The 25,895-nt window shown below is 44.7% G+C and overlaps 1 protein-coding gene across 3 annotated transcripts in view; it reads right to left on the bottom strand.

The window, feature by feature from the left end:
- The window catches only part of KIF6 (kinesin family member 6), a 377,491-nt gene that overhangs the window by 43,209 nt on the left and 308,387 nt on the right, over positions 1–25,895 (bottom strand). For all 3 annotated transcript variants that reach the window (XM_041753408.1, XM_041753258.1, XM_041753340.1), the window contains exon 16: positions 6,762–6,812. In XM_041753408.1, the coding sequence (XP_041609342.1) occupies positions 6,762–6,812 (51 nt within the window). The remainder of the gene's footprint in view (positions 1–6,761; positions 6,813–25,895) is intronic.

Raw genomic sequence — 25,895 nt, 5'->3', positions numbered from 1 at the left:
TGGCTCAACTGCCCATAAGATAAATGCTCAGATTCAAGGTGTTCAGTGAACTGGCCCAACTCACCATTTTAGATTTTTCTCTCCACTACTTCAGATAACTCCTCAATAAAGTCCTCTCCCTCTACCCTCCACACACAAAAACACATACCTCATGCATACCTACCCACACAAAACCTACACATCATGTGTCCCTACATACACAGACCCCCACCTACACCCACACTGACACACCATTCCCACACCATATATACACCCCCCCCACATATCCCCACATACCCCCCACCAATACCACATACATCCTATATACCCCTACCTACACATGCCCCACATACATCTGACCACCACGCACACATACCACACACACACACACAGACACTACCAACTTCCACATGACAACTGCCTCCCCACTCTTCTCTGAGGTTCTGACTCCTGCCCATTCCTCATGGTTCAGCCTAGACTGTGGCCCTGGTGACAAATGTCAGGGGCCACTTCCTCTGGTAAGTTCTCAAAACTCTCACGGCTTGTCTCTCTCACCTGACACATTTCATATACTGATAGTGCCACGTGTCTCTTAAATCTGAATTACAGGCATTTTGTAGAGTTTTGATTGTGAGCAGAACAACAGCCTGTCACTGATCAAATATTGCTCAAAAGAGACAGTTAAGAGAGAGGCAATAGCCCATATTCCCCGCCCTGGCTTCTCCTGGTTTTATTCTTGTTCTGTGAAACCATCAGAAAGCAGAGTACCTGGAGCAGATTACCTCGGCCACTCACATAAATGTTTTCAATGAGTTATGCTTTAATGTCAGGCTTCTTGCTTTTATAGAGGGTCGATAGAAGAATAATCTGGTATAACAACATTTCGGCATCTTTTGTAAGACTGCAGTTGAAGACATCATTCACTGTGTCACTCAGTGTCTTTTAATAAGAATCTGAACAATAAATTCTGGTTTATGTTTAGTTCCAGGAAGAAATTCTATTCCTGTGGATAAATTAGTACGCTTCCTGTTGTCAGAAAATGAAACCTATGTAACTCCGGGTACTTCTCATTTTGCTTGGTGGCTAAATAAGAGACTGCCAAATTTATTGCCTCTGTATTGTAATTGGCTCAGCGGTGGTGTCCAGAAGCACTTACTCCTTCTACTTCTTTTAAATGGACTTATTTTATGTTCAAATGTCTCTTTATACTTTTGCAAGATGTGTGAGTCTGGAAGTTATCTGGGGAAGCATTGATTTGGCCTATTTATTGCCTGCACTGGCCGGGAGGGGTACAGAGATGAATTTGATTGCACCCAACTTTCCAGGAGCTCACCTTTCAGCATGCAGAAGATAGCCATGAAAATACACACTACAAAATAAGGCTGGTGCCTTCTGGAGGCATGTGAGGCTGGAGGACAGGCCAGGCTTGGGGAGAAGGGGCTAGCAAGGTTTCACGGCAGAGGCCACGGTTGAGCTGGTTTGGGGCTACAGTAGAAAGAGGGTAGTGAGTAGGATAATATATGTAACTAAATCCAAAATTAGGTAAAGAAGTCCCTTTTAATGTGTATTTCCTCTTATGCTGGCTAGGGTAGAAATCCTTTGAGGGCATGCATTGGATCTGTGTCCCTCTGTGAACTGAGGTGCAGTAGAGGGGTTATGCACGGGCTCTGGACACATGTGTTCATTGCATCCCTGAGCTGAGCAAAGTTAGGCAGGTTCACTTAACCCTTTTGGGATTTAACTCTAAAATGAGGATAACAGTAGTATCTCCCTCATGGGGATTCCAGAAGCAATAAAGAAAAAATAGAGAACATAGAGAACTTAGACCCAGGCCTGGTACATGCCAAGTTCTCAAGGAACATTTGCAAATCAAACTTCAATTTAAAAAAAAAAAAGGAAAAAAAAAAAACATTTGCTGATCAGCCTTATCTGCATTACTGCATTCAGGGCAGTAAAGGGGGGATACAATACAATAAAGGGGGGAACCATACACAACTAAATGCAGCAAAGTACTCTCAACTCAACCAACTGAATCTAGTTCAATTAATATCGTCTCCAAATGATGTCTCATTAAAAACTGTGCTGTTTTCTTGTTTCCTGAAATGGTGTGTGGGAGTAGGCCCCCTTCTAAGACAGGAGGAACATTTGTTTGTCGATGATATTCATATAACTGGTCATTGACATTTCTCTTAAAGGAACTGAGACTCTGGCTGTTACACCCAGGGGCCCCCTGGGCCCAGGGCTTCTCCTGCCCCACATCTGTCTTCCCTGGTTTCCCTGTCCATTCACCTTCTAAAAGACCAAGGTTCCCTGGGTAGGCAGTAAATGAAAAGAGAACCATCATCTAGATATTCAGCTAGGAAGAGGAAGAGTCTTCATAAGAGCACACACACATGCACAAAACTGACCTTTCAATGGCACTTATCTGGATGCCCAAGCTATCGTGATAAATGTTGGACAACCAGTTCTCTGGGAAAAAAGCACCCCAATTTATAATAACATTTGTCAACTTCTGTGGTGTAAATAGTCCCAGTGGGCTGGTTTCAAGCTGCCACTGTGATGTCACTGCATGTGGAATCAGGAAGAGATGCACAGTAGTAAACCTTAAGACAGTATTTCCATGATACAAGTATAGTAGTAGTAAATAACCTCAAGAGCTGAGATAATAATAAAACATAGTAAACAACAGGTGGTCTCCAACTTATGATGGTCTGACTTAGGATTTTTTGGCTTTAGGATGGTGCAAAAGTCATACCCATTTAGGAGGAACCACACTTTGACTTTTGACTTTTTCCCAGGATAGCAATAGGCTGCATGATAGGCTTTTGTGATCCTGGGCAGTGGCAGGGGGCCACAGCCCCTAGGCTGCTATGTAAACAACTAATTGACTCACAACCATTCTGTACCCATACAACCATTCTGTTTTTCACTTTCATTACAGAATTCAATCAATTACATGAGCTACTCAACACTTAATTATAAACTGGGCTTTGAGTTAGACAATTTTGCCCAACTGTAGGTTAATGTAAGTATTCTGAGCATGTGTAAAGTAGGCTAGGCTGTTTGGTGGGGACTGGTGACTTGGGGACCCTACTCTTCTGCCATCGCACCCCGCCTCTGCCGGGACACCTGCACCCCGATGTTTCTAGCAGCAATGTCCACAATAGCCAAACTATGGAAGGAGTCTCGGTGTCCATCGAAAGATGAATCGATAAAGAAGATGTGGTTTATGTATACAATGGAATATTACTCAGCCTTTAGAAACGACAAATACCCACCATTTGCTTCGACGTGGATGGAACTGGAGGGTATTATGCTGAGTGAAATAAGTCAATCGGAGAAGGACAAACAGTGTATGTTCTCATTCATTTGGGGAATATAAAAAATAGTGAAAGGGAATAAAGGGGAAAGGAGAAAAAATGAGTGGGAAATATCAGAAAGGGAGACAGAACATGAGAGACTCCTAACTCTGGGAAACAAACTAGGGGTGGTAGAAAGGGAGGTGGGCGGGGGGTGGGGGTGACTGGGTGATGGGCACTGAGGGGGGCATTTGATGGGATGAGCACTGGGTGTTATTCTATATGTTGGCATATTGAACACCAATAAAAACTAAATTTATAAAACAAATAAAGTAGGCTAGGCTAAGCTAGATGTTTTGTAGGTTAGGTGTATTAAGTGCATTTTCAAATTAACAATATTTTCAACTGATGATGGGGTTATCAGGATGTAACTCCATTGTATGTTGAGGAAGATCTGTCATTAGGAAGTGATAAATTTTGAGTATTTATTGCCTTTGTTTTTAAATATAATTTATTTAATTATAATTTTCTATAGTTTAATTTTTTAAATTTTTTTATAGTTATAGATTTATTTATTTACTTGAGAGAGCAAGCAAGCACGCACACTCTCATAGGGAAGGGGGGAGAGGCAAAGGGAGAGGGAGGGAGAATCTTATGCAGATTCCCCACTGAGGGCAGAGCCCTATGCGGGGCTTGACCCCATGACCCTAAGATTATGACCTGAGCCGAAATCAAGAGTTGGATGCTTAACTGGCTGAGCCACCCAGGCACCCCTCTAAAATTTAATTTTTAACAACAGCTGTGTCTTACCATAGCTTCCCAAATTTCCAAAATGGTAATGATTGCTCCTCCAATAGGTGTGGAGCTGGCTCCAGTGCATCACTGGATCTGGATTTCCTCCGCCAATCTACAGCCTCTTCCATATGGAAGAGCGTCTCTTCTGTCACCATTAAAGCTTTGCTCCTCTGAGATACAAGATTGCCTTTATATACGTTTTCTTGGGCATGCATCCACTCATACACACATAGATCTATTCTCATGCAAAATACACGAAAAAACCTCTCCTGCTCAGTACCCTGAACTTAGCCCAGAACAACCAACCAACCTGACCTACACTTTCATGGAAACTCAGGAACATCAAGGCAAAAGAAAGAAACAATACCAAAGGGGAATACTTAAAACGGAGGGAAAGTAGAGAGAAGGAGACAAAGGAAAGAACAGAGAGCAGACAGGGCAAGAGCAAATGTCATCACTGCCCCATTTCTTCGACAGAAGCCCCAACCACAGAACACCAGGATCTACTCAACACCAAATATACTGAGCTGCTCTGGGTCTCACCGGAGCCCTGCGTCCTAGCCCTCAGCCCCAACGCCAGCCTGAAGGGTGAGGGTTTAGGCAGGAAATGGCTCTAAAAACAATCTGATGCAATGAGAGGTTTCCCTCCATGAAAAGAATTCTGAAATGTGGTCACCAGGGGACACATGAGCGCTGGCGGTTCCAGAGCTCTATCAGACAAGCTCCAGAGAAGTTTGGACTAAAAACATGGCATTTAAGCTCAAAATGGCAGCTGGGAGATGTTAACACTTCTTCTCTAATTGGGATAGTATGCTTTTAAAATAAATAGGTATTTCAAATGCTCTTAATTAGAGTTCCATCCAGAGTGCTTTTCGTTTGAAGTCTGCTGATTACTTCAGGCAAAGCTGGGCCCTGTTGAACCTGACACCTGCTGTAATTCAGGAGAAGGCTCCCTGGGAGATGAGCAGAATTACAGAGAGGACATGCAGCCATTTCCCAAAGGTCCGGGACTGTCTGGGACCGGGGGTCAGAGAGGCTGGAGCATCTCTCATCCTGAAAGCCCCTGAAATTGACCAGGGGCTTCCGGTCATTGTCTCTAGTCACTCAGCATCATGATGCTAGAGAAAAGGCAGACGGCAGCCCTCAGATGCAGGGCATGGTGGCAGTCCTTAGGGATGACGCCCCATCCAGTGACCTACTCGTGAGGCCTGAGGGTCACCTTGGCACAACTGCCCAACCAGAGGTCCTTATGCCCTTCCCTAGCCCAGTCGCATGAGTCAGGGTCCGGGGGGAGGGGAGTTCTGGTTGCTTCCTGAGGAGCATCTCAGCTCTGATTCTCTGCTTGCATCTCTGGCAATGGGAGGCCGGGCCTGGCATGTTGATCTGACCTCTGAGTGCCAGGGCCAATGGTGGGAAGCTCAAGCTCGGGTCAGTGTGCCTCAGGCTTCGTGGTTCTATGTTGGATGCAACCAGTAACTATGTGATGTGATCATTATTATTACTGAAACTAAACAACCCACCTTCCTAATAATCCAAATTACTGGCATTCAATGGATCATCTTTATGACTCTAGGGCTCTCCTCCATCTTCCCTCTAGAGGTCCTGGGTGCTAGACTTCTCTAACAGCAGGTCATTGCAGGGGCCAGGCCACCTCAAGGGGAACCCTTTGCGTGGAACACACAAATTGCTTATTTCATCAGATCTCTCTAGGTGCTTTTGGCTCAGGCCAACTGGAGAGGAAACAAGGTGGTTGTGCTCTGGACACCTGCCCGATCAGCTTTTCTTGGAGCTGAACTATGGGACTCCCAGGTGATTTCCTTGGGTCCTCTAGCAAAAGGGGGCATTTTCTAGGCACCTGAGTGGCTCAGTGGTTGAGCATCTGCGTTTGGCTCAGGTTGTGACCTGGGATCGAGTCCTGCATCAGGCTCCCTGCAGGGAGCCTGCTTCTCCCTCTGCCTTTGTCTCTGACTCTCTCTGTGTGTCTCTCACGAATAAATAAATAAAATCTAAAAAGGGGGGGGCATTTTCTACAGCTGTCCATTGCTTGAGAGGTGCCAAGGTCTTCTTTGGGCATCACTGTGTTGATTAGTGTTTGGATTATTAATGTATTAAGTGAGTCCATCATTGTTGGCGGTGAATAGCATGGGGGCTAAGAGCACCAGGTGTGGACTCAGAGACCTGGGTTCAAATCTTAGTTTCAACACTTCCTAGCCATGTGATCCTGGGCAAGTCATTGAATTGCCCTCACCCAGAAACACGCACTCACTTCTTTGGACAGTCGCGAGGCAGAAAAGAGACTGTGCACACACTGTAGTGCACGGGATGGGGGTGGGTGTGGTTCAGAAAACAGTAGCTGTTCTCATCACCAATGGTTGCATGAGTATTAGTTGGTAGTAGCTCTGGAAAGCTCAGAGTAGAGCCTTGAGGAGCGGGACATGGGGTGAACTCAGGTTGAGGTTAGGGGGAGAGGTCAGGAGGAGGAGGCAACAGCTGGGAGCAAGCACACAGGACGGGGGTAACTGGCCCCAGAGGGGAGGGGCATCCAAAGGAGGTTTGCACTGACTGCAAATCTTGCCTTCCTTAACATTCTTGAGGGTTCTAGATGGATTATCTTTCAGTGGGGTCTAGGTTTCTGAGACTACACAGCTTGGATTACCTTCACCTTCTTCCCGTGCACTCTGCACCCACCTAGAGCTACTTGCTGCATATGCCTCTGGGTGATTTCTTCCTTCAGGCGACCTGTCAGACACAAAAGAAAGCCACGGTGAGTTTCCTACAGGCTGGAGGAAGACTTTTCCTCAGAAGCGTGTTGCAAGCATCAAAACAAAACACAACACACACACACAGATACACACACACACACACACACGCACACAAAACCCAAGGTAGAGTAAGGAAGACAAAAGTGGGAAGAGCTTCCAAAAAGAGCCCTCCATGCACTGAATGGTGTTGGAAAAATAGGAAAAATAGGCTGCTGTGCTGGTGCCTTGGCTCATCAATGTGAATATACATTTCACTTTGGGGTTCAATTCATCTTTGGGTTCAGTTATCTTAGTCTGTCACTCATAACCTTCTTTAGGGCCCTGGTCTCTTTAGTAGTTCTATTATTAATGAAAGAGGAGGCAGGATTTGATCTTTTAATAATTTACTAGGTTACTTTTAAATCTACTTTTTTCTCTTAAGTTGTGTGAAACTGTGTCAAGTAAAAAAAATGGTGATTTTAGTCAATGATAACCTTAATATGAACACAGCAGTTGATCATTTACTGTGAAACTTATATTATTTTAGGTTGCACTAATAAAGGTATAGTGTGTAGTTGAAGGGAGGTGATGGTGATGGATGGACTCTGAATATGCATTCTGTGGTGGTCAGACCACAGCTGGCATTTGTTCTGGGAGCGACTCTTCATAAAAAATCTTAGTAAAATAGATATAGGGGATCCCTGGGTGACTCAGCGGTTTGGTGCCTGCCTTCAGCCCAGGGCATGGCCCTGGAATCTCGGGATTGAGTCCCATGTCGGGCTCCCTGCGTGGAGCCTGCTTCTCCCTCTGCCTATGTCTCTGCCTCTCTCTCTCTCTCTGAATGAATAAATAAATAAAATCTTAAAAAAATAGATACATGTATAGAAAATGCTGAGGGGTCTAAAACCATGCCATATGAGAAATATTTGAGGTGATCCGAGGTGTTTAGATAGAGAAGAAAAGACATGGAGAGGGAAGAGGCTCAGAGATAATGGCTGTTAATCTGAACAGAGTTGGGGTGCCTGGGTGGCTCAGTTGCCTAAGTGTCTGCCTAGGCTCACGTCATGATTTCAGGGTTCTGGGATTGAACCTCATGACAAACTCCCTGCTCAGCGGGGAGTCTGCTTCTCCCTCTGCCTCTGCCCCTCCACCCTGCTCATGCGTGTCCTCTCTTTCTCTCTCTCTCTGTTTCTCTCTCTCAAATAAATAAATAAAATCTTCATAGAAATTTTTTTAAAAATCTGAAAATTGTCATTTGGATGAAAGAACAGATTTATTTTTGACTTACTTCCGGGGGCAGAAGTCAAGCTGAAGACAGACTAGGGGCTCAGTAAGAGGAAGAAATAGTTCACAATGAGGATTGTCTCAACATGGATTAAGTTGTTTCAAGCTGGACTACATCTGCCAGCAGAGCAGGGAGTCCCTTCCCGACAGTGCTCAAGCAGAGGCTGTGTGACAATGTGTGGAGTGTGAGAGCGAGAACCCTTGCCCCGCGTAGGACTTGAGGCGAAGTGACCTCCAGGGCTCCTCTATCTCTTTATAATTCTATGATTTCATCCTTGAAGGGGAGGAGTGAAGTCGCACCCCCCACCCTCACTCACCCTGGGGGCTTGTTTATATCTAAGGGCTCAGCACACTTGCTAAAATGTCAGTGCTGTCTGCGTCACATGTCCCATTTGGGAGATGCGATCGGGCCACTGGGGACCCCGAGAAAGCCTGGGAACTTCACTGCTCCCTTGTCTAATGCATTCCTTTCTTCACATAAAGTACATCTGACACCTCAAAGGCTGAGGTTCTGAAAGATGAGGGGACAATGAAGCAGTCACAGGAGACCCTGTCACTCACTGAACCTTCTAGAACACCTCTAGAATGGTATGTATGACTGGGAGGGACTGCAGAGGTCATTCATTTTAACATTCCCGCCCAATTCAGCAACCCCTGTTATTACTTGTATGGCTTGTATGCATCCAGGCTGTTCCACTGATGGAGCTATATATAGGCAATTATTGATGTGATGTTGACATCTGCTTCCCCGTAGCTTCCATATTTGGACCTGGTTGGTTCTCTGGAACAGCACAGAAGAAGGATCCTCTCTTATTGGCAGTGGGGATCTGGAGATGCCATGATTTCCCCACTTGGACTTGTCCTCTCTGGATTAAAGTTCAGCACCAACTTCAGTCTCAGTTGGAAGCCACTGTTTTCTGGTGTGCTGGAGTGCAAGCTTGCACCGTGCCTTCCACGTGTCCCCACTGGAGAGGACTGTGCACAGAGAGGAAGCCAGGGATTGGGCATAAGCAGTGCCTATGCACCCTAATTCCAAGTGGGGGAGGGTAAGATTTAGGGAATGCATTGGGGAAAGGGGAGTGTGAGAAGTGGAAATCTGGCCCAAGGGTGAGAACTGGACCAGCCTGGCACCAACAGTAAAATGACTTGAAACCCAGGCCAGCCACAGCCACAGATGGGATCTTGTCCCCACTCTGAGCAATATGACCTTTATTATCTACATCAGCAATGGACAGAAGATGGGGGACAGGTGGTGGTGGTGCTGGGCTGAGATTCCAGTCTATGTCCTACACTGCTGAATTGAGTTGTAAAGAAGCATAGCACATGCGTTCTTCAAATAAGAGGCAGTAGTGCTGTGACAAATGCAACACACCATTTAGACATGACTCTTGATTTAGAGGAGGTCATTAAGGGCTTTCTCAAGCCCACAGCAGGGACGGCCAATGCCGCTGTGGTGCCTGGCCTGTGTCCTGGGTATCTGGCATAGGCGCCTTACACGATGAGCCTCTTCTGTGCCTGGCTGCCTCCTTCCTGGTGAGACCAGATGGGGATTTGTTCCTTGGGAGGACACACTGGGCTGCTGGTTCCTCCTTGAGAAACTACGTCCCCGATGAGACTCCCGACAGCCCGTCTGCCTGACCATGGGCCTCCTCAATGATATGTCTCCTCAACTATGTGCCTCCCAACCTCATACCTTAATCCTGTAGGTTCTCAGTCTCAGATGTCATGATTTTGCCCTGCTCCCATTGGAATGACTCACCGGGCTCCCTTCTCCAAACCCCAGCGAAGCTGTTTTGCAATGCTTAGGGTTAAAGATCCTCCATGGCCCCCAGCTTGGGAAGAGCTGCTCACGTAAATAAGGAGGGGTATTTGCCACCAGGAATGCCAGTTCCATAAGCTCCACAAACAAAAATACCTACTCTCAGGACAACGAGCCATCTCGAGGGGACCACAGGCAGGTCTTTATAATGCACATATTGATAAAGGTAGGTTAAAAATGTGTGTATGGATGTTCAGTTTTGGTGAATTGGCTAGCATTGCTTACCACATGATGAGTTTTTTGAGATCTTCCCAAACAAGCTTCTAAAAATAGCCTTATGGCTGACACCTTATTGCATTTTCTAACACAGTCATTCTTCATGTGAAGATAACAGTCTCTGCAATCAGCTAGATCTTGCAGTTCTACAGGTTTTGGCAAAAGATGTTGAGGGGAAAAGCAGAATTCACTCAGCATGCAGCTTGCTGTCATTAGCATGGTGATAAATTTGCTGGTTTTGGCCTGGGTTCCTGGACACATCCCCATCCCGAGGTATGGTAAAGAGATGAAACAGAAACAGAGAACTCCCAGCCTGAGGCAGGAGATGGTCAGGGAGGGAAGCCGGGGCACAGGGGGAGGCTCTGCTGGTAGGAGAGTGCTGGAAATTAGTAATTTGGTCTCCAGTAACTCACAACAGCGCATGCCAGGAATGCCTCCCCCCACCCTTTCTGATTCATTGATTGACAGAGTGGGGGTGTTAGCAGGGGGTGGTGGGGTACTTGGAACCTGCCACCACCCATGGGGAGCTCCAGTGGAGACACATGACCTTAGAAAACGCCACATGTGGGGTAATGTGGTGTAGAGTTTTCCTGTACCAAGTAGTTCATATAAAAAGTACTACTATCATGCAGAAGCAACAGTTATTTTTTACAATGATAGTCTTTTGTATAAAACAATTTTCCTTAAGCTTCACATTTTATTTTGCATGTCTGTTAGTTTGAAATTGTTCACTAAGTAAAAGCTGCTTGGCTGATCCAGAACAGAGCTCTTCACTTTTGACTCCCCCTCTATGGCCGTCTGCGGGCTGCCTGCACAATTTCTGTGACGCAGTTCCTACTGAGGATGTTGACATCACTTCCAGGCAGTAAATATTCCTTGCTCGTGCACTATATGCTAGGTACTGTGTTCTAAGTGCTGTGTGAAATATACAAACCTTAACTAAGAAGTCTCTTCTAGTCCAAAAAAGTTAGCATGATACAGGGGACCACAAACAGGGGGCCCGCGTGCTCTTCCTTGGAAAAGCTGGACCCATGGCAGACCTTGTTCTACCCTCATGGATGGTTTGCTTTCCTGCTGAACCTGAGTTTGGCTCTTCAACACAGCACTTTGGGCAGCTATAACCAGTCACTGGGAGTTGGCCTTGAGATGAAGCAAACCTCTTTGCCATTTTGGTTAAACTGGAAGATAATTACAAACTTGTAGGTCTAGCAGAGTTAAGTTCAAATCCCAACTCTGCTACTTCTAGTAGGGCAGGTTACTTAACATCTCTAAGCCTCCATTTTATCATTGGAAAAATGGGTTATAATAAAATAACTGGAATTACATGATGAGATGAGCACTCGGTATTATACTATAAGTTGGTAAACTGGATTTAAATAAAATAAAAAAATAAAAAATAAATAAAAAATAACTGGGATAATATCTGTTTTTACCATGTGTTAGTATATGTGATACACCAGACTGGTTTTGGGCATGAGGGCACTCTCAGACATACTGAAAGGACATTATATTCATAAGATGACAGGACCAAAGGGCAAGTGCCTAATGTCAAATCAGTGGTAGACGCAAGTTTAGAGGAGGAAAGGTGGGTTAGTGGCATTAGGAAAGGCATCATTACTAGTGGTGAGCCTTGGGTGGATTCTGAGGAGAGCAGAGGTGTTAAGGTGAGGGTGGGGAAGGCACCGCAGTCAATGAGAACCGTGGGGGCCACAGGGTGGAGAGGCCAGGCATATACTCGTTTGGGGGAAACATTGGAAGGGAAGGCTTGAATGGAGGAGTAAGGCTGGGGTAAGACTAGAGTCCAGGGTCCTAGGTCATTACTAAGGTCCTAGGGCCCCAGGTCCATTACTCTGGACTCCAGTGAAAATCTGAAATCTGTCCTTCTATTTGACTATACTACTATAGTATCTCAGTAAAATCAAATTAAACTTCAGTAGCAGGATTAGGGTATGGGGAGAGGACACAGAATGATGTAGTCTGCCTGAGGGGCCTCTTTGAAAGGAAGGTCTAGCAAGTGGGTCTGAATTCAGAGTGTGGATTTCAGTGGTGATGTGGATGCCAGTTTCTTTGTACTCTAACACAGACGACTGTGATTACTGAAAGGTTAGACTCCCTAAAGACCGTTTGTAAAGCTATTTGTAAAATTAATGGGCCCAGCATAATTTATGTGTATAATCCTTAGATGAATTTCCAACAAACAGGAGTATGAAAATCCTTTGAAGTCTTAAAATCAGGCACATTCATCTCCTCCTTGCTAATATCCCTTTCATCAGGTTGTATCTAAACTTGTTTGTATGATTTGAAAATCAATTGAGGGAGAACCCACCTCTTCCCACCATAGCAAAGGTGGATAACATGAAGAGAATATTCAGATGACTTGGCTGGATTAGCTTTTGAGACAGATTTCTGAAGACCAGAAGTGGGACAGAAATGCAGAATGGTCAGAAGAGCCTAAGCTTGCAGCAGGTAGGGCTCCAGGGCCAGAAACAAGGAAGTGACTCAAAGTACACCATGCAAGATAGTCTGAAGCTGCAGGGTGGGAAGAGAGTCCCTTGCCACCCCACCTGTGACCAAAAGGGGGCTGAAGAGAAAAAAAGTGATGCTACATGTTGCTTAGGGCTATGATTTGCACCCTACTGCAAGCCCACAGAGGAAGAAGGGAACCAACTCCGCTTCTCTCAGTTGCAACACTGAGTTGCCCCCTGAGGCTCTGCCCAGATGGGCCATATCCCAATATCACTGTAGAACTGTTACTCCAAATTGTCTTCCAGATTGGGGGCCAGGATAGAGATAGAGATGGATAAGCACAAATGGACAGAGGGATAGAAAAAGAAATAAAAATGTGTTTCATTAAAAAGGGACCTGCCCACAAAATGCCAAATGTATGAATAAATCTAATGCTAAAAAAAAGATAGTAAAATTAATAGCTGGAACATGAATTCATTAGAGATGAAAGTAATTTTCTGGATAGACAGATACAGACATTTATTGATGCAGACTCACAAAGGGTTGAATTAGTCTTACTCTTTAGTTAATGGCACATTATCCTTGTCAGTATGGATAAAGCCCTGCACATATGTAGGTGTGTGTGTGTGTATATCTACGTATGCATATATGTGTGAGTATATATATATGTGTGCATGTGTGTGTGTGTATTTAACCCTATGCCTATATTCCATCTCCAATTCCCTTTCCCTTATGCCTCTAACAGGTGACCATTCTAATCAGTTTGATGTATACTCTTTTATAATATATATTCTTATAATTCATGTTAAAGATTTTTTGTGCAATTTTTAAGCTATGAAAGCAATACTGTGCTACAGATCCCATTCTGTTTCTTATTTATTTACCAGCACTTTGTTTTTGACATCTACCCATTTTGTTAGTCCTCAATTTCTAACTACTAGATACATCACATAGTGTGTACCCTAACATTTTACTCGCCTTCCCCGAGGGTAGAACAACTGGGCTGACTCCCACTCCCACTAACACAAGCAGTGTTATAACAGTCATGCTGGAACATGAAGTCTTGCAGGTCCGTGAGAGACACCCCTGCTGGGTCTCAGCAGATCTATATTAATTTGAGGCGCTCCCTCCATAATGATGGTGCCACTAGAGACAGACTTCAAAATAAGTATGATAAGAATACTCAAAGAGATTAATGACAGCTTAAGTTTTCTTTAAAAGAATAAGAAATCATATGACAAATAGGTATGAATAAGAATGAAACAAGAATAGACGGACAGGAAAAATGTTTAGAAATGAAAAATAGAGTCATTGGCACAAACAATCAAGAACATAGAAGGAATGAATAAGGGAATAAACCCCAGATTGGATATGCATATATTTTTAAGATATTTATTTATTTATTTAGAGTGCTAGTGGGGGGAGAAGCAGAAGGAGAGAGAGAGAGAGAGAGAGAGAGAGAGAGAGAGAGAGAGAATCTCAAGCAGGCTCCACACTGAGCATAGAGCCTTATGTAGGGCTCCATTACTTGATCCTGAGATCATAATCTGAGCCAAAATCATGAGTCGGATGCTTAATTGACTGAGCCACCCAGCCCCCCCTAGACTGGACATATTTTAAAGGTGAATTAGTGATTGAAAAGATAATATGGAAAAGTCACCCCACACCCACCCCAAACATGGAACAGAGAGCAAGACAGAAATGGGAAAAGGCAGTTAAAAGTCCCAGAGGGGAGACTGAGAGGCTTTGTCACATATCTGACAAGAGTTCTAAAAGAAGGGGGGGCTTCTGGGTGACTCAGCTGGTTAAGTGTTTGCCTTTGGCTCAGGTCATGATCTTGGGGTCCTGGGATCAAGCCCTGCATTAGGCTCACTGCTCAGCAGGTAGTTCACTCTCTCTCTCTCTCTCAAATAAATCTTTGCCCCCCCCCCCCAAAAAGAGTTCTAGAAGAAGGGAAGTAGGCATGGTAAAGAAGCAGGATTGGAGGAGACAGCAGGTGTACTTTCCCAGAACTGAAGAAAAAGTAAGCCATTGGTTTGCAAGTGCACTTGGAGCATGGAGCAGTGCAAATAAAGACAAATCCAGCCCTGGACCCATCGCCGTGCAACTGCAGACCTTCAGGGAAGAAGAGCCACTGGCCCCCGCTGCCAGGGGACCTGCAGTAGAACTCCTTGGACAGCAGCCCACATCTCAATAACTGCAACGGGTGCCAGGTCAATGGAGAGAAGCAACTGCCAACCTGAATTTTATACATAGTCCAATTTTCATTCATAGATGAAAGCACAGTAAAGACATTTTCTGTTATAAGAGGACTAAGAGCATTTACCACCCACAGATACCACTCCCCAAAAAGGGGTCAACTGAGAGGCAACCAATCATGGAGATTTAGTACATGGACTCTGGAGCCAGGTGCCCTCATTTGCGTACCGGCTGGGTACCAACTGTGCACCATTTTGCAAGCTACTGAATGGCTTGTGCCTCAGTTTCCTCATTTACAAAACAGGGATGGTACTAGTATCTGCTGTGAGGACTGAATTAGGTCAATATGTAATGTGCTTAGAAGAGTGCCTGGGATATAAGAACTGTATAAGTATAAAAAGCTGCTATGATGATCAGCAAGAAGAAAAATTAACATAGAGAAATATGTAGGAAAAAGAACCAGTGATGAGTATAAAAAGAAATAGATATTTAAGTAAGAATACTTAACTGTTGATCATAAAAGCTCTCTATGTCTGTATATGAAAACTAAAACTTGAAGCCATAATAACAAGATAGAGATAAGTTGAGGGGATGATCAGTGAGGAGGTGGGTGGGTGGAAGGTATATTTGTAATAACTACAGACATTGTTAATAGTTACTTTTAAACTCTAGAAGAATAAATACATACTATAACAACCAAATCAATAGGAGATCAGAAAAAAGGCAGCGGGGAGGACTACAGGCATGGAATGCTAAAATTTTAATGATTCAGTAGAGCAGGAAAGGAGGAAAAGGAAGCAAAGAAGACAATGGGGGATAAAGGGCATGGATGATTCTGTGTTTGGTCAAACAGTCGTGAGAGCCTTATATATGTGTGTATATAACTCTGTGCATGGCACACATACACATGTATGTGGCCATATGTACATGGAGATAATTTTATTTTTAATTAATTAATTAATTAATTAGTTTTTGTGAGTACACACATGGGGTGGGGCAAGGGGCGAGGCAGAGGGTGAAGGAGAGAGAATCCTAAGCAGTCTCTACACTCAGCACGGAGCCTGACTCAGGGCTCCATCTCACTATCCTGAGCCAAAATCAAGAGTCAGGACACCCGGGATCCCTGGGTGGCGCAGCGGTTTGGCGCCTGCCTTTGGCCCAGGGCGCGATCCTGGAGACCCGGGATCGAATCCCACGTCGGGCTCCCGGTGCATGGAGCCTGCTTCTCCCTCTGCCTGTGTCTCTGCCTCTCTTTCTCTCTCTGTATGACTATCATAAATAAATAAAAAAAAAAATAAAATAAAGACTTTAAAAAAAAAAAAAAAAGAGTCAGGACACCCAACCTATTGAGGCACTCAGGCACCCCTGAGCATGGAGGTATGGTGAATGGACACCTATAAAGCTGTTACAGAGGGTTGCCTGAGGGTGGAGGATGAACCAGGTAGGAGAGGTAGGAGCCAAGCAAGATGAAAGAAAAATGGTACGAATGATTTAGGATTTATGTAAAAGTCTCCTTATGTATATTTATAAAAAGAAATTAAAATTTAAAAACCACTGCAATTTGTTTCCTTGAGAAGGGATGGGATGTTACTACAGCATGCTGACAATCTTGACTGGGTACCCGTCCTGTGTGCTGATGGAAAACGTTCAGGGCCTGAGTCCCAGGGCCAGGGCTGTAGCCAATGCGGGGTTCCAGCTTATCTGTCAGAAGTCTGTCGTTGCACAGGACTGCGTGCAAGAAAGGTGAGGGTGGAAGATGGAGAGTCAGAGGAAGCCCAGAATGGGAGCAGTAACCCAAGGGCTTTCCACCGGCTTGGGCTACGGGAGGCCCCAGAGAAGCCTTCAGCGCTCCCTGGGATCGGGGAGGACGGATCCTTTCCTGGATTCCCTAAAGAGAAAGGTTCAGTGACAGGGCACTGCGTGGGAGACCAGGAATGGCCTAAATGCCGGGCAAATGTTTTTAAGCCTTCTCATTCCAACATGACATTTCAATTCTCCAGATTCCAAGACTTTTCTTCTACTTGGTAACATTATTAAGTCATGGAGAGAGGAAGAAAAGCAGCTCATCCTTAATATCAATAATTTCAAGACAAACACATTGTAACCTGCCTTGATTTTCCCCACCGGGATTTTCTCAAGAGCCCCCCATCACCTTGGCCCTATCTCTCAGAGGAGGATATGCTCCATAATTGATGAGCATTTCAGCTCAGGATGAAAACACCAGACAGCAGTCTGGGCTTCAAGACAGCTCCTTTCTTATCACCAGGACAGTACATGATGATCACATTTTGGGAGAATGCTCTCATTTATAAAAAATGACCAAATTATACCATGTCTGGGAGACCTGATTCTTTTCCTATGGGACATTCATTCTGGCTACCCAAGTAATTATAATAATCATACGAGATTAGCACATTCTGTCTGAAGCTTAGGCATTTGGCTATTGTATACACTTAATTAAATTAAGGTGCTTATTGATAACACTATTCCAGCATGTGATAATATTCCATAAACATATTCAGAGAATTAAGTAAATAAGCACATTTATGAAAAGCTCAAATATATGTATGTGCAAGTAGGTAAGTAAGCATAAGGAAAATTTTCAGCTCAGAAACCAGCATGAATTGTTAAATACTAAATATCTCGGGGAGCTGAGGGCTCATGATTGTGTTGGCATCCATTCAAAAGATGTTACTTTAGATGCTTGGAAGTTCTTATCTCAGCAAGGGAAGGATATAACCAGCTTTCAAGACCTGCCCTGGAGGAGTAGCTATAGATCACAATCCTTCTTTCCATTTGAAGACATGGGTCTGGTTGCCAGGGCTGCTATCTGGGGCCAGGGGAGGGTCCACGCAGCATGGCCTCTGACTTCCAACCAGAAGCTCCAGAAGTAGCCCAGGGGACACTCCCAGAGGTACCTAGGCACATTCAAGCCTCCTCTGCTCCAGTGTGAGTATAGTCTAGTTAATATAGTCTAGTTAATGGGGCAGGTATAGTCTAGTTAATGCTGTTGCCCTCAGCTCACACTGGAGGCTAGTCTGTACAGGCCCCTCATTAACTGTGGATGTAGAGGTCAGGTCTACAGGGATATAAAGTAAACCCCAGCACTAAGGTATTTGATTTGGCAGTGTATTTAGTATTTAGATGAATTAAAACATGAAAACTTTTTTTTTTTTTTTTTTTTTTTACAAATGTGGGGCCCCCACATACTAAACCTTTGCCTTCTGATCATTACTCACCCTCAAATTCACCATTACTTTCATTAGGAACTGGGTCTTTCATATTCCTTTATATAGTCAAAGATGATTGATTTCTGTAATTGGAAGTAAATGACTTTTTAATAAGCTTGGTTGAAATGCGGGTGGTAATAGTCCTGTTTTCAGAGCCTGGGATGATTCCTACCCTCATCCTTCTATTTTGTTTTTCTTCCAGAAAATAGCACTAGAACTCTTCCTTTTTCTATTTCTGTTATGGCTCAATATTATCAGAGAGGAGAGAGGAAGAAAGAGAGGCAGAGACTCGCCAACCATTTTGTAGAGGATGCTTTACAGAAATGACATGGTTCAGGGAGACTAGAGTTTCCCCTCCCTGAACTTGAGTTCTGTCTACATGAAATGCTAGTATGCATGGCTGTATTTCTGTAGGGATTTCTATCCCAGCTGTTCATCTTGGGGGTAAGTGGAGAAGAAGGAAACCAAGGGAGTTAGGACCAGAGAAAGGAGGAAAGCGGATAGCAACACTGCAAGGGAGGTTTTTGCTGTGAAGCTTTGGGAGAGATGGAGGAGGTTGAAGGGGGATGTCCATCCAGCCCGAGAACTACTTTCTTCATTCATTAGAAGGGGCGAGGAGGGGAACTGGGGAGTTGGAACGTGTGGAAACAGGATCGATGGCACAGGTTTCGGTGCTGTGTCTCTGGGGAGTCACTACTCCAAGTGATAAAATCAGGCAGGGAACACTCAGAAGAAAAACAGACACAGAGAAGGAATTGCCATAATATGCAAAGACAAAAATAACTTACAAGCTTCATGTTGAAACTTCTGGGGAGAGAGATCCTGCAAAAACGTATGTCAGTGTATTAAAGGAATAATAAGTGGATGTTAAATATACACGAGCCATTATGACAAGCCGAAGATGAATTACATGCTATGATATGTTCTTTAGTGTCTCGGTTCTCGTGTTTTGTTTTGGCGAATATACAAATATTTGTAGGGCCTTTCATAAGTTTTCTTGCAAACTCAATCTTGTTTTTTACATAAAGTCTAGATCCTTAATTATGGCTTTTCTTATCACAGGAGGGTTCTGGTCCCTCATGGTTGGGTAAATGGGCAACTGAACTCTAAAAATTAGAGGACAGTGTATATCCCAGGGTCCAGCAATTGTTGAGAACTCTGTCAGCAGAAGCTGTTTTCCGTTCGGCTTGTGGAGTGTGTTGGTCATTAGCTGCCCTAGGGGACTAGCAGGGGCCAGGCCAGCAGACCTTCCCATTCTTTGAACTCGAGGAGGTTAAAATGCTCAGCATTAGGAGCAGCTTCTGCCTCCTACGGGAGAGTCTAGATATCATCTTCAAGGCAAACAGCTCTGCTTGAGATAATCTAATCATTTAATGGACCATTTGAGGTCCGTGTATATATAAGGCTAAGCTCCACTGTTCTTGGGGAAGCTCTAAAAATGAGATAACCAAAATGCAGGGGTTTCAGAAAAGAGTTAGGTGCTCTGTGTTCAGAAATACACCCTGGAGGTATGTTTCTTTAGCAGAACTATGTGCCTACACAGCTAGACATTTCCCCCCCCCCTAAATCTCCATGTAGATTGCCCTATGCCTTAAAAGTACTGTTTGTGCTTAGATCATGTGATTGTTAATTTTCTGGGTCAGTGTGGCTAAGGTATGGTGTCCAGATGTTTGGTCTTTGGTCAGACACCAGTGTAGATGTTGCTTTTAGATGTGATTAACATTTTTATCAGCAGAGTTTGAATAAAGCAGACTACTCTCCATAACGTGGATGGGCCTCATCCAATTAGTTGAAAGCTTTAAAAGAAAAAAAAAAAAGACCCAGTTTCTCTGAGGAAGAAGTAACTCCAGAATGCCTTGGGGGTTGAGTTGGAACAGTAACTCTTCCTTGGGACTCTGGCCTGCAGACTTAGCCTGCAGATTTGCACTTGCCAGCCTCACAATCACAAGAGTAAATTCCTTAAAGCAGTTTCTCTCTCTCTCTCTCTCTCTCTCTCTCTCTCTCTCTCTCTCTCCCCACACACACAAACACAGACACACACACAGCCCTATTGGCTTTGTCTCTGGAGACCCTAATACAGGTGGCATGGATGTGTGTTCTTGTCCAAGCACTTGCTCTTGCACTTTGAAAGCAGAGGACAGACCACGGTGAGATAAATGCGCAGGCCTACACTAGTCCTCACCTTGCACATACGTGGAATCTCTTATTTAGGTACCAAATGGTGATCGTACTAAAGGGGAAAGACACTACTGGGTATTTAGTGAGTGGCATCCGGACTTGCATGGTAAAGAACTGCCCATCTCAACAGGTCAATGACATCCCCGCTGAGAAAGGAATGCATGGTAAGGAGCTGGTCACTGGGTGCAGCCCACCTGGACTAGCCAGTTGCTTATGTCCTTTAAGACCAAATAGCCCAGGGGCACCTGAGTGGCTCAATGGTGGAGTGTCTGCCTTTGGCTCAGGTCATGATCCCAGGGTCCTGGAATCGAATCCTGCATCAGGCTCCCTGCATGGAGCCTGGTTCTCCCTCTGCCTGTGTCTCTGTCTCTTTCTTGGTGTCTCTCCTGAATAAGTAAATAAAATCTTTAAAAAACAAAAAAAGACCAAATAGCCCAGTGTCAGGGAAAACAAAGTACCATGAACTATTTGTCAGGGCTATGAGTCCAGACAATGACGTAGAGAGAGCAAATATGTAAAGAGGCAGTTGGGCCTGGAGGCCAAAGCAGGCTGCTACTCAGGATGCCTGGCTGAGGCCCAGAGCCACTTGGTGATGATGGCCCTCCAAGAGCCTCACTTCCAGAAGTAGCTGTTAGCTCCTGTTAGCTACTCTCCATCAGCCTGAGCCTTTGGTAAGGTCTTATAAAAGTCTTCCTGGCCTAGCCAAATGTGGTAGCCAGGGAAGCAGAATCCCTGGGGCTGGAGCAGTGGCTCGCAGCAATGTCGCCATCAGAGGACAGCAGGCCCCTGCAGTGAGCAGAGAGATGAGGAGGCCAGGGAAGATGAGGGTTCCTGGGCCTGTACCACAGAGCATTCAAGATGTCGTTCTTGGAGATCCTCTCAGGATCAGTCTGGGGACTTGTTTTGAGATGAGTGGACTAATTTTTAACAAGAAAGTCAGTAGGGACTTCAGCCATAATCATTTGGGAATAAAAAGGTGACAGCCTTGTTTGGCTGTCACTGGCTGGTGAGGCCAGGGGTACAGGAGACTCCCTGGGAGGAGCTTCCTCTGATGCTGTCCTCTCCAGGAATGAGAACAGAGGGCTTATGCAGGCAGGTGAGAGGTTAGAAGATCGTGTGACTGGAATAGGACAGCGTCTTTCAAATATGGCCTGGATGATTCTATTCCTAGCTGGTGCCAATCCGAACTCCAGAACTGCTGAAGAAATGAGATCTGGTTAAATTTGTTCTTTTTTACCCTTCTTAAAAATATCAAAAGCTAATATTTTGCAGACGGTTTTGTGCTGGCCACGCTGGCCAGGCGTCGTGGTGTCCAAGACAAACACACCTGATCCACATTTGGTCAGCATCGGGAGGCCCAAGGAGGCCAAGGAATTAACAGAGGAATCCAAGGATTGTTCCCTATCCTGAAAGGCCTCCGCTTGAAATAGCTCTTGCTTTGGAGGACTTGTGTGAGTGTGTGGCAAGCAGGGGGAGCAGGGCTGTGGGGGAGAAGCTTGTGAATCCATTCAGGTTCATACAAAAGGATTTTGATGCTGATCTGTCATTGGAAACAGATCTGAATCCTTCTTCATGGTGATGCATATTTATAACCTTTCCTCTTCAGAGTCCAGGGTGTCAGTGAAGAGTGAATGTGTGTGACATGCAGTTTTTGGTGAGAACTTTGCTCTGGGTCTTAGGATCTTGCCTGCTGCAGACAATATGCTTGAGGTCATAATTTCATGTACCACAGAATCACAGAAATCTGGTTTTCCACAGGATGACGCGTTAGTGGACTAATGTGAGCGATCCTCTGGGGGTTGTTATTTTAACAATGAGGGGGCGTTTAGTGGAATTGACGGTTTCTACCTGGATCTCAGCAACTCACCAACTATGTCAGTATGACAGATGAATGACGGGGGCATTAAGATCTTGCATGTTCAGCAAGAAAGTGATGGCTGAGCATCTGGATGGCAAGCGGGGCACCCGTAATTCCTGACAGTGTGACATTATCAATCCTGACAGGGGCTTCTAGGAAGCTCTCAAGTGGGCCCGAGGCCTTCCTGCAGTTTCCCAATGCACTTCAGTGCTCCCCAAGCCAGCCGACATAGCTTGCTCAGTTTTCTCTGTCTTCCTTCGACCATTTGAGTAGTGAGGACCCCCCATCTTAATGTGGTGTCTTCCAGGAGCAGGCCCCAGGACAAATAGCTTATTCGGGAAGTGAGCCCTGGACAAACTGATGAGAATGAGGGGAAGTGAGATGCGAAGGGAGCAATAGCAGTCCAGCTGCCAGCTGTTCAATCACACTGGGCACCTCTGCAGGACCCACACCTCCAAGTTGTCCCTCCTGGCAGTGAGGGAGGTGGGGTGTATATGTACCAACTTCCAAAAGACGTGGTTTGAGGCCTCCTGTGTGGGCGAGGGGCGGGCTGGGGAAGGTGTTAATTCCCTGGCGCTAGCCTGCCCTCGTGGAATTGACAGTTTCTACCTGGACCTCAGCAACTCACCAATGGCCAGGGAATGCTCTCAGGAAGACTGGAAGGTGCTAGCAGATGAGGCTATGCTAGCGTCCACACACGGTACACAAGGGGATGTGGGTGACGCTCCGACAGCATCTGCTCTGGCTTTTACTTCTCGTTCTTCATCCTCCTTGTCTGAGAAGGATCAGAACCTCCTACCGTCAACGTGGTCTCTTACAAACAGAGCTAACTCCCTGGCAATGAAGCCAACAGAGAGAGAGAGAGAGAGAGAGAGAGAGAGGCAGAAGAAATGACATATCCCAGCCAGTCCATCGCCTGATTTCTTATAGGCCTGGCTAGTATTTTGGGGACCAAGTTTCTTTTCTGACCTAGCAGTTAGGAACATCTGTAGCAGTCACTAGTTTTCTACTGGCCATATTTTAATAGAAACCGGATTGCCCAGTCCCTTGGCTCCCATTCTGCATGCCAGGGGAAGCTACTATCTCTCTTACTATCTCTGTTTCCCTTTTGGGGCGACACCTTGGAAATGAAGCTCTGACAACAGGAGCTCCTTAATGCTTTTGCTGATGGATCAGTTTTCGCTCGGTGCAGTGGAAGGAAGGCAGTGACGTGCTGCTATGACGGTGGATGTCACTTTGACCAAGCCTGGCAGAGGTGGACACCATCTGGGGGTGTGAGGGACTTAAGCCATTTCAAGGACTCAGGACAATGCAAACAACGCATCCTCCCCGGCCTGGGTCCTTGGGCCTGTTTTAGTCCACTCCCTGCTATGCCTGGTAGAAACTGGCAGCCATTTAAGAAGTCAGGGAAAGACATCCCTGGCTGTGGGTGTGGGTATGTTGGTGGTGGTGGAGGTGACCTGATGAAATACTGCTCTGTGGATAGAGACTAAAAAATAAGCGACTGTGGTTTAAGTGGGACAGAGATCAAAAAAATCTCCTGAGGCTTGTTTAAGAAACCCACACAATTTGCTGGGTTTAGCATAGTAGGGGGAATTGTATTATTGATGATTATCTCTGATAAGATGTCTTCAAATCTTTGACAGGACATTTATTTGTGGTGACACCAGCAAAGCCAAGCGGAGAAGCCCTCACTGTGTGATATATTAGGGGGCTCTACACAATATTCACAGGGCTCAACCCTAGGAGTCTTTGTCCTACTTCTCAACCAGCTTCTAAGTCCCCTGAGGCTGGGACTCTTGGGATGTGCATGCCTGCCTCCCTCCCCCGCCCCTTCCTCCCATGGCCTTAAACTTAATAGATGCACAATCATTGTTAAATAAATCAATCACAGGACTCAGAGTTTCCGCTGATATTCCCGATCATAGAAGGAAGGCCTCAATTTCCTACTGTTTCCTTCTAATGCCAAATGGCCCAAAGTCAGGAAAAACTGTGTTAAGGCTTGGTGTTCAGCAGCCTGAAAAATTCACCACACCTGGATCCTCAACTCACCCGCAATTGCCTAAGACCTCCTTCCTCTAGGAAAAAAATTCTGTTCTCTACCTAAGATTCGTTTCAAGATGATAGCTGAGGTACATTGTTTAATATTGCTTCCTGTCTTCTTTCATTGGCAGACTCACAGTTTTATTTTTATATTAAATTAACACAGTAAAATTGACTTGGGTGTGTGTGTGTGCGTGTGTGCTCCTGGGCAGCTCTATGAGATTTAACACATACATGGATTTGTATAACCACTATTGCAGTCAGGATTCCCTCAAGTTCTATTGCCCCCAAAAGCCCCCCGTTCCTGCCCAGAGACTGTATAGCTTTATGAGACTGGCTTCATTTACTTGGCACAATGTTTCTGAGGTTAACAAATGATAACATAGGGACGCCTGCCTTTGGCTCAGGGTGTGATCCCGGGGTCTGGAATCGAGTTCCACATCGGGCTCCCTGCATGGAGCCTGCTTCTCCCCCTGCCTGTGTCTCTGTCTCTGTCTCTCTGTGTCTCTCATGAATAAATAAATAAAAATTTAAAAAAAAATGATAACATAAATTATTACTTCTCTAGGCTAAATATTGGTTTGTATGATATGTCTATGTTTAACTTTATAAGAAATTGCCAATTGTTTTCCAAAGCTTCTGTAGTGTTTTGTATCCTCACCGGCAATACATAGGTTTTAGTTGCTCCATACCCTTGCTAGAATTTGGTATTGTCAGTTTAGAAAAAAAATTTCAAGCTATTTTAATAGGGGGTGTAGTGATATCTCAGCATTGTTTGAAATTATATCTCTCTAATGGCCAATGATGTGGAACATCTTTGCATGTGCTCATTCAACATCTGTACATCCTCTTGAGTGAAGCGTGTATACCAGACACTTGAGCCCCCATGACTCCTTTTTTAAAAATAAGTGAGCTGTGGGGCACCTGGGTGGCTCAGTCAGTTAAGTGTCAGACTTTTGATCTCAGGTCGGTGAGATGAAGCCCAGTGTCAGGCTCTGTGCTCAGCAGGGGATCTGCTGGAGATTCTCTCTCTCCCTCTGCCCTTACTCCCATTCTCTCTCTCTCTCTAATAAATAAATAAATCTTTAAAAATTTACTTGTTTTCCAAGTATTAAATTTTTGGAGTTTTAGTTATTTATTATATTCTGAATATAAGTCCTTCATCAGATGTAGTATTTGAAAATATTTTCTTCCAGTCTGTCACTTGTCTTTTTATTCTCTCAACAGCATCCTTCATGGAGCAAAAGTTTTAATGATGATAAATGCAGTTAATTACTTTTTTTTTCTTTTGTGAACTGTGCTTTTGGTCTGATATCTAAGAACCCTGGTCATGGAAAGCTTGTCTAATGTTTTCTTCCAAATTTTCATTGTTTTACATTTTACATTCAGATCCCTATTTTGTCTTAAATTTTGTATGTGGTAGGAGAATAGGTTTTTGTTTTGCCTATGGATATCCGATTGTACTAACACTGGTTGTCAAAAAGATGATTCTTCCCTCTTGCACTGGCACCTTTATTGAAAATCAGTGGCCTTCAACGTGTGGGTCAGTTTTTGTACTTTCTAACCTGTTCCATTGATCTGCATGTCGATCTATTTGCTAATATCGAAGTTGTCTTGATTACAGTAGCTTCTAGTAAGTCTCAAAATTGGGTGTTGCGAGTCTTCCACCATTATATTTTTATAAAGTTGCTCTGACTATTCTAATTTCATAGCCTTTTCGTGTAAGTTTTAGATTCACCTTCTCTGTAACCACCAAGAGTTCTATTGGGATTTGATTAGAATTGTATT

Source organism: Vulpes lagopus, chromosome 1 (genome assembly GCF_018345385.1).
Source record: "Vulpes lagopus strain Blue_001 chromosome 1, ASM1834538v1, whole genome shotgun sequence".
NCBI lineage: Eukaryota > Metazoa > Chordata > Mammalia > Carnivora > Canidae > Vulpes > Vulpes lagopus.
The sequence above is the reverse complement of the archived record's forward strand: the minus strand, read 5'-3'. Positions and strand labels throughout refer to the sequence as shown.